The following is a 9,256-nucleotide window of genomic DNA, read 5'->3' on the forward strand; positions in this document are numbered from 1 at the left end:
GGGGGGGAGCGATGCAGATGCGGACCAGTCGTTGTATTTGATGGCAAATCGTGAAAAAGCTACGTGAGGGTTGAATCCAATAAAATAATATGAAATACGAGTTTTAAATGTTTCATGAATTTGAAGTGTTCTAATGTTCACTGCAGATTTGTGGTCAAATTGATGTGCTATGACAGGTTCCGGGTTTCCAATTGTACTGACTTTTTTCTGACAAAAATCCTGATTAGTTTTTAACTAGACAAAAAAGTAAGCAGTATTCCACAGCTTGGGCGGCAACTTCCACCTACTTTACGGTCTGTAACAATGATCATGGAGGATTGTATCTGCCTACAACATACTATGGTCACTTTTCCTCCCCCCACCTGTTATCTCCTGTGCTGTGAAAAGTGGAACCTTACGCTAGTCCCACCATAGTGTTCATATTCCACATTTATAAGACAAGTCTTTGGTCTTCTGTGACAGCAAATAAAGGAGTCACCATGATTAAAGTCAAAACCAGCTTTATATTTTGGGGGAGAAATATTTGACTGTTTTCCAGCTAGAAGTGGGAAGTACTTGCACATCATGCAGATAAATTTAAGTTCCAGTAAATGAATAATACATTCTGAATGTCTGATCGGACTTTTATGTTGATGAAATGGGAGTGAATCTGGTGTCAAGGAGGCAAGCAAAAGCAATACATAAAGGCAGCCATCCTTTAATTACATAACACTGTACAAAGAAAGGCTGCAAAGCCTGAACCTAATTTATGAGTTGGAGTTGGGTCCTCGCCTTCTGCCAAAACCTTGGACAACATTAACGAAGCGACGGTTGTACTGGATACGCCTCTTGCAGCGACCAGTCTTCTTCTTCTTCTTTTCTTGTTTCTCCACCTTAGGGGTCTGGCCCTTAACTTTACCAGCACGAGCAAGAGAACCGTGAACCTTACCTGGAAGAGTTAAGATAAATTAGCAAGTTGGGAAAAAGCAGGTTGTCACAAGGGTAAGAAGAATGTCTACTTGCGTCAGTGAAATACTGGAAAAATAATCATAGGGTTCAATTCTAAAATTTTCATCATTCACAAGTAAAAGACAAATTAGAGAATAGCTTCAAGAATAAAAATAACACTCACCTCCAAGAAGAGGGATTGTTACATCAATGCTCCCAGATACCAAACTCTCCACGGAGAGCTCATCATTCAAAGGAGAGCCCTCACTGTACAGGCAGAGGAGCTCTTTAGGAACATCCTCCAGGCGGGAAATTTGCTCCTGTAGACAAAACAAATCAGTTCAGTTCACATCTAACCACTTGAGACATTGTTGCTAAGGATCAGTACTTTAATAAGTCAAGCAACTACAAACCTTGATCTGAGAGATGGTCTCGGAGCCTGCACACTCCAGGACATGGTTAGACTGAGCTCGGATATGAAGCTGCATTTTGGATCCTACAAGAAAAAATGTGTCATGACAGGAGAAAATGGATATGCGCGATAACATCGCTAGGAGTTGCGGCATAAGGAACACCTGATACCCTAATGTTATGTCAAAGAGGCGGCCCATAACCTCAACCAGTGTAGATAAACTGCCGGGTAAATAAGAAGAGAACCAAATGTATACAGACGTTAAATTAATCAACTAGAATGACACGTTAATTTGGGCAATATATAATTTGGCACTGTAACCTGTCGATTAAATAATCATCATACAGCACTATAAAAACAGCGTGTAAAGGTTCACACGCCGGACACGGCACAGCTGCGATATCGTTGGCTTACGATGCAACAGTCATGTTAACCAGACGTATTAAAAAAGCAATGCAGTAGCTGGTTGAATCACTTGCGAAAATTCGTACGAAATTGTTCTAGAAGAAATAAATTTCAAATAAGCGTACCTCAACCACAAACACACTACAGATCCACGCTGCACAGAAAGACGGAAGCGGATCTTGCCTTGAAGTGAGAGCCCTCGACTATTCTTGGCCAAAGGATTGGTGATGGTGTACGGCCAGGGTTTTATACAAACCTAAAAAGTGTACGGCCTGCTTTGCTGGCGGTAGATTCAAATTTTGTACCTTAATGCTTCAAGTAGTATTTTTTTTTCCCCAAGTGGCATTGACAAGCTCTCTAATTTAGCTTTTTTATGTAGAAGATTACGTGTTTTATTGAAAACTCGCTGGAAAACTTGAGGAAGGATCAAGCAAATTCAAGCGTTCAAGCTTGTGGTGTTGGTATGCCGATTATTTGCCAGCAGAAGAAGTAGAGAATGTTGTGGTATTGTGGCGTTCGTATTTTCGTCCATTATTTATGCTATTTGTTTGCATAGTCTAGGAATTATGTTTGAACTTCTTCCGTACGTTTCTTGAAATCTAGGACGGTAATGATCGGGTATTTATTGTGTACATTAGAAAATATTGTTACTTTTCCTAACCTGTACACTTAGGTGTTTTATTTGTTTACAAAATTGCTTGTTTAAACTAAAGTAACCATTTGTTACATTTCCAGGGAAATTGAGGTTTTGAAACTCCTCAAATAATAGATGCCTTCATTTTGATCAACTTTGCCACACCAAAATGGTTGTGAGACCAAGAATTGTTCACAATCTTTACCGGAATTTTTTTGTTGTCTTCTCTCTGGTTCTCTTTCTACTCTTAGTATGTTTTCTGCTTTCACATCTGATTCCAAGTAGTTTTTATGATAGAGGTACCGTTACACATCATCCTATATCTTTACAAAATTTGGATCAAGCTCCTGAATTTGTGGTAGCAAATGATGCCACAGTATCTGCTTCACGGAACCCCCGTTGCAGCTACTGGGATTGTTTCAATGTATACAGATGTGGTAACAAAGGTATTCACCTTTTTCTGTTTAATTCTACATACTTTTCCTGATATTTTCATTACAGTTATGAGTTTTATTTTACTCTTTCAGGCACCAATAAAATTCTTGTATACATTTATCCAATACAAAAGTTTATTGATGTACAAGGTATTCCTATTGGAGGTATGATGTCTCAAGAAATGTATAGTATACTGGAAACTATATTGGAAAGTCGCTATTACACACCAGATCCAAGCCAAGCATGCATCCTTGTTCCATCAATTGATACATTGAACCAGAATAGGTTCAGACCAAAGCAGACATCACAGGCTTTAAAGTCATTACCATTGTAAGTGTATATGTAAAAAATTATTGCTCTGTGATATTCATGTTTGAATCTTAAACATCTCTTCAATTTGGTTTATAGTTGGAATAATGGAGAGAACCATCTTGTTTGGAACATGGTGCCAGGTGCTCCTCCAGACTACAGTAGTGTTGTAGAGCTTGAACTGGGAAAAGCCATGGTTGCTGGGGCAGGACTTTCATCATGGACTTATCGTCAAAGTTTTGATCTTTCTTTGCCAATATTCAGTCCACTGGCCAGTATTCTTGATGACTCCCACGGTCACTCAACTTACTCAAGGTAAATTAGCAGGCTTAGGTTATAAGTATTGAGTATATACTTACTGGATCACTAATGTCTTATTCCTGGAAAATTAGTGATTGAGATGCACTAAGGACTTGTTTCAGTGTTTTATAACTTATCATTGTTAATTAATTGATGTTGTCAGGTCATGGCTATTGGTCTCTGCTCAGACTAACATCCATGGAGAATATTTAACAGAATTGCAAGCTCTAGCCAGAGAGTCATCTCAGACTTTATTGTTGGAGCAATGTCCACAGGGCAATTATTCAGTGCGGTGTTCATCTGGTGGGGCTAGAAACATGTTTCTGTACCCTCAGGTATGAATCATGACAGCCCTTGCTCTTGTTTTCTGCATCCTTTAAATTTATTGGGTAGATGGTACTACACAAGCTCAATTTTAATCATCTGATCTTATTTTGCATTTCTTTGCAGATTCTCCAGGCTGCTATGTTTTGTTTGGTCATACGAGGAGCCCGTCTTGCACAACCAATTTTGTTAGAATCTATGGCGGCTGGATGTATCCCAGTTGTTGTAGCTGATTCCTTAGTCATGCCCTTCCAAGAAGTCCTTGATTGGAAAAGGTTAGAATTGAAGAATGTAAAATAAGCTTTACTAGCTCTAGCTAGTGGTTTTTCACTTGCATTTTGTTCTCAACAGGGCTGCATTGTTTATCACTGAGGAGGAGCTTAGTGGTTTATTGGATACATTACACACCATTTCGGATGAACGTGTCATTGAAATGCAGAAAAATGGGATGTACTTTTACCGCAATTATTTTTCCAGTATGAAGCAAATTACTAACACTGCCTTAGACATTCTCAACCAAAGGGTTTTTCCTCAAAACAGTAAATCATATGAAGAGTGGAATGTTCCACCAAACCCAGTAAGTCCAATTTTCTTGTTTTTCTGGAAGTCATTCCAAACAAATACAACATTTTACTCATTAGGTGTTTTTTGTATTGTTTAGTTGGCGGCACATTCTCCACTATTTCTGCAACTCACTGCTCCACGGTGGCAAGGGTTTACAGCTGTTGTATTAACTTATGATCGTGTTGAAAGTCTCTTCACACTCATTAAACAATTAGCTAAAGTACCAAGCCTAAGCAAGATCCTAGTTGTGTGGAATAATCAACGAAAATCCCCTCCTCATGGTATGTAGTGCTTTGCTATACTTCAAGGTTTTGAATTTCTCTCTCTTCAACTGCAGGCTTAGTGGCAGCATTTTTCATTTTATTCTATTTTTAGCAACTATGTGGCCTAAAGTTAATAAGCCTCTGAAGGTCATTCAAACAAAAGCAAACAAATTGTCCAATCGGTTTTATCCATATCCTGAAATTGAGACAGAGGCTATTCTAACAATTGATGATGACATAGTCATGCTTACATCCGATGAGTTGGAGTTTGGATATGAGGTGATGTAGAAGTACACATTTTCTACTGTTGAATATTTTTGTTTTTACTTAAACTGATTCTGTTCTTGTCATTTAGGTGTGGAGAGAATTCCCTGACAGAATTGTGGGATTTCCATCTCGAACACACAAGTGGGATAACAGCACAGGGAGCTGGAAGTATGAATCCGAATGGACTAATAACATATCAATGGTGCTTACCGGGGCTGCCTTCCACCACAAGGTTAGTAGATTGCGTTGCAGCCTTGCATGTTTTAATGCCCATAATTTCCGTTACAATAGGATTTAAATTATAAAGAGCATTATGTTTACAGTATTGGAGTTATATGTACACAACTGCAATGCCTGGTGATATTAAAGATTGGGTAGATTCTCACATGAATTGTGAGGACATTGCCATGAACTTCCTAGTTGCAAATATTACAAACAAAGCCCCTATCAAGGTATCAATGTTTTAAAATGCTTTACAATAGAAATTGAAGTTTGCAATTTTTTATCTACAAAACTTGCTTTTATTTCACAGGTGACACCACGGAAGAAGTTTAAGTGTCCAGAGTGCACAAACAATGAGATGCTCTCAGCAGATCTCAATCATATGGTTGAAAGATCTCATTGTATTAACAGATTTGCATCAATCTACGGATCAATGCCTTTAAAGACAGTAGAGTTTCGGGCAGATCCTGTGCTATTCAAGGACAACTTCCCTGAAAAGCTGAAGAGATTTAATGATATTGGAAGTTTGTGATCTTCATTGCTGAACCTTTATTACATTCCTAGTCATATCAGAGAATAAGTTCCATCACTAAATAAAGCACTATGTACTTTTTCACTTAAATTTCCAGCCTATCACAATGGTTTATTATCAATCGAAAACTTTCCGTGCGGAAGGATCCACCTAAAAGTGTCCCAGTTGTACCATGAGTCTATCCTAAAATTTTCATAGGCCTCTGATGAAGATTAAGACCCCCTAGAATAAGTAAAGACAGCCTGTGAGGGAGGCAGGCAAACAATATCAAGCATAGAAAGTGTTAAAATCAAGGAGAGTGGTATGTACTATGCTTAAACAGTATGTGAAAAAGTGGCTTTAAGGTGGGTTGTATTGTGTGACTGCAGACATAGTTGCAAGAATGAGTGCTGAGTGAATGATTCTTTTTTTCAAGACACTTTCTAATGTAAGTATCATTTGAAAGTATCACATTGAAAACTATTGATGCTGTGTGTATTTCACAATTAGCTGACTATCTACCTCTGAAGCTCTGTTTTAAAATCAGTGTAGGGAAATATTAGCTAGTCATTTTCATATCATGATAGATTATGATCTTGTTCTATAATTTATATATTTTCTGTGCGTTTTTACATTTAGTATTGCATATGTTGGGTCTGCTGGCATGTAACTCGCTACTGTACCATGAAAACAGTGACCGAAAAGGGAGACTTTCTCTGTTCGTTGTCCAGGATCTCTTTTCATTCCCATGTGCATTTTTTTAGTTTCTAGAATTTCTTAAAACAATACTTTCAATCATAAACTTTTGAAAAAGTTTTAGTGTTTTTCTGTAGTTTTACTTCATCATAGTTTTTTAGTGCCATTGTGATATTTCTTTGAACTATTTTTTTTTTTTTATCATCATCCTATTTTGGATATATTCTTGCTTAGGATTTAATTTTCGCACTTGACTAGTCATTGTTCCTGTAGGTAACTTAAGTGAGGAGATGATTAAAATTCCCACTCGGCGTTGATGATTTACGCGATTCACGCAATGTTTTTAGACTCGAGTAACATATCATTTGAACTGTCCAGTTCATATCACCATCACTCTGAGATACACAATGGTATGGGATATAGAAGCAATTTTCTTAGTTGTATTTATTTGTAAATAAAGTAACTGTAAGCAATTGTACTGGATCCCTGAAATTTAAATATTAGCCTGTCCGCCTTTAGTCTGTTGCCATATTATGCATATCAGTAATGATTGTTATCTTGTTACATCATCAATACTTGTTATTTTAATCTGTACATATGTAATATGTATTTTCTCCAATTGTCTTTTTTGTGGAAATTTTATTTATCGTTTGTTATGGCTCTATGAAGAGTAAACTTAATTTAGAAGCTCATTTTGTCTTATCTCCTGAATTGTCCTACAACATGAGGTATGGCTTAAGCGCTCCAGCTCTTTAGTTTCAAGCGGAGTACCTGGAACCAAATGGTGTTTCGGTTGTCCATTTCTTGAAACATGGTTCCGATGGCATTCAGAATTGAATCACGGAAAAGGAGGTACACATTGAACACCAATAAAGCAGCACTCCCAATAAACACGAAATACTCACTCTGAAGTTATTCTTCAGGGTTTTTGACTTTCATGGTGAGTGGCCCTTGATACACAGTCAAAAACTGCAAATCACTTCTTAGTGAGTTTTTGGCTGTACATTGCGAACAGAGATAGCGTTTGGTTACAAGCGCTCTGGTGGTGGCGCTTCCATAGAGATCATCCAGAAAGTACGTTCGTGATTCGCATGAATCTCAAGCTGTCATGGCGCCTGATAGGTAGGCAGCACGTTTCCAGCCGAGCATACGTGTACTGCGGGGTAGCCTACCCCGAATCTCGCAGGCGCCAAGCGCCGTGTGAATCTGAGAAAAACGGACCTTTCTGGTTGGTATACGTGAGTCTGCACATCCGTCTAGCTTGGAGATGCGGGTACTGACTGCACCCAGTCGTTTGGCCCTGTCCGCTGGAATTATGATCGTGGACTTTCCCACGGCTGCGTCCCCAGAGAATAAGGTCTTGTCAAAATGACATCAAGTGATGTCAGTGTCAAAATTTTGTCATTTCAGTGGCCAGATTTGACGTCATTTTGATACCATATGACATTATTTGATGTCTAAGTGTTATCACAGCAGGCCACCGAAATGACAATGTTGACACTGAGATCACTTGATGTCATTTTGACGAAACCGTTCTCTGGGTCGTGGCTGCAACTGTAGTTGACCCTACACACTCCACCAAACACTGATCACTGATCGCCTCGCGCGCGGTATCAGTAGTACCAGTCAGCGGATTCTCAATTTTTTTTCAGAATCCCTGCCCGAAGTACCCTTTATACGATACGAGAAGCATCGAGTGTTTTCGTATGAGAGTGTTTCGCTCCCCCCTTTTACAGGAAGCGACTAACGTTTGTCAATTTGACCTCATTAATTAACGCACGAATGAACATATCCTGGGATAGTATAGGACCTGACACGGTGCACCCAGAGACTCTGCTGCACGTTGACGGGTCACCTGAGGTCCTTCCCTGTCTGGTTGAAACTGACACGATGAGACCATTTCAACCTAACTTTGGCTCGAGGTGACGCTATCTATGGATGTTGACGCTAGCTGAATCGGTCGCCCGATGTCTTGGATCGGATTGGCCGGGGAACTGCAGTGCTGAGGGTAATGCTGACCTATATGACCTGTCGAAAAAACTGCCGCACGCCCGGGATAGAGCATTTGGGAAAAGGGGGGGGGGGGTCACCCAGCTTATTCGAGATCACTAACGCTCAACGCTGTTGCCAACTCCCCAAAATCGCTTGAGCGGAAATGTTCGACCGCTGAAAGTGCTTTGAGGAGCTCGAATTCGGTTGACGATAACGGGGGGTAAAATGCAGCGGATTGCAGTTCGTCCGGCGCTGTCTGGTATATAAGCCGAGGGCTGAGAGAAAATCGGCACGTTCACTCAACGTCCCACGGGTCAAGCAACATGTGGAAGGCACTGTTGTTCGCTCTCCTCGGTGAGTACCTCTGCCTGCGCCAGGCGAGCCGGCCCTCGCGCCCCACACGGCTTGTCCTCTTACTTCTTACATTTCTGCATTGCAGTCGCCGCGGCTTCGGCCGAGCACGGCTGGAAGTCTGGCTCCGAGTACAAGTACCAGGTGCGCGGTCGCACTCTGACCGCCCTGCACCAGGTGGCCAACCAGTACGCTGGTGTGCTCATGCGCGCCCAGCTGACTGTGCAGCCCAAGTCCGACAACCTCCTCACCGCCAAGGTCTCCAACGCCGAGTATGCCAAGATCCAGCAGCAGCTGCCCGCCGGCTGGGGAACCCCCATCCCCGAAAGCAAGCTGAACTACCACAGCCTGCCCGTCAGCAGCAAGCCCTTCCAGATCAAGCTCAAGAACGGCATCGTCGATGAGCTTATCGTGAGCAAGAACGTCCCTACCTGGGAGGTTAACATGCTCAAGGGTATCGCTAGCCAGCTGCAGGTTGACACTCAGGCCGAGAACCTCATCAGCTCTCGCATCAACAACAAGCCCAGCCACGGCTCCGTCAACGGTGTCTTCAAGACCATGGAGGACGACGTCACTGGCGAGTGCGAGGTCATGTACGACATCAGCCCCCTGCCCCAGTACCAGCTCCAGAGCCGCCCCGAGCT

The 9,256-nt window shown here is 41.2% G+C and overlaps 4 protein-coding genes across 12 annotated transcripts in view; 2 read left to right on the plus strand and 2 right to left on the minus strand.

Annotated features, from left to right (window-relative positions):
• LOC113211221 (uncharacterized) overlaps window positions 1-9,256 on the plus strand; it is a 62,837-nt gene that overhangs the window by 42,575 nt on the left and 11,006 nt on the right. The window lies entirely within an intron of this gene.
• Window positions 1-9,256, minus strand: part of LOC113211202 (protein SON) — a 37,412-nt gene that overhangs the window by 6,969 nt on the left and 21,187 nt on the right. The window lies entirely within an intron of this gene.
• LOC113211217 (FAU ubiquitin-like and ribosomal protein S30) lies at window positions 682-1,998 on the minus strand. Its single transcript, XM_026429532.2, has 4 exons — window positions 1,870-1,998; window positions 1,341-1,423; window positions 1,112-1,247; window positions 682-928 (listed from the first exon to the last, which is right to left on the minus strand). The coding sequence occupies exons 2-4, from the start codon at window positions 1,413-1,415 to the stop codon at window positions 747-749; spliced, it is 393 nt and encodes a 130-aa protein (XP_026285317.1). The 5' UTR covers window positions 1,416-1,423; window positions 1,870-1,998; the 3' UTR covers window positions 682-746.
• LOC113211216 (exostosin-2) lies at window positions 2,198-6,961 on the plus strand. Of its 2 annotated transcripts, none has more exons than XM_026429530.2 (12): window positions 2,198-2,351; window positions 2,480-2,824; window positions 2,906-3,143; window positions 3,222-3,437; window positions 3,586-3,757; window positions 3,873-4,021; window positions 4,098-4,323; window positions 4,408-4,591; window positions 4,686-4,852; window positions 4,929-5,072; window positions 5,164-5,292; window positions 5,373-6,961. In XM_026429530.2, the coding sequence occupies exons 2-12, from the start codon at window positions 2,548-2,550 to the stop codon at window positions 5,592-5,594; spliced, it is 2,124 nt and encodes a 707-aa protein (XP_026285315.1). In that variant the 5' UTR covers window positions 2,198-2,351; window positions 2,480-2,547; the 3' UTR covers window positions 5,595-6,961. The 2 variants fall into 2 exon arrangements, with proteins under 2 accessions (XP_026285315.1, XP_026285316.1); XM_026429531.2 differs by having other exon boundaries at window positions 2,222-2,362.

The sequence above is a fragment of the Frankliniella occidentalis genome, unplaced genomic scaffold (assembly GCF_000697945.3).
Source record: "Frankliniella occidentalis isolate FOCC.00 unplaced genomic scaffold, Focc_3.1 Scaffold21, whole genome shotgun sequence".
NCBI lineage: Eukaryota > Metazoa > Arthropoda > Insecta > Thysanoptera > Thripidae > Frankliniella > Frankliniella occidentalis.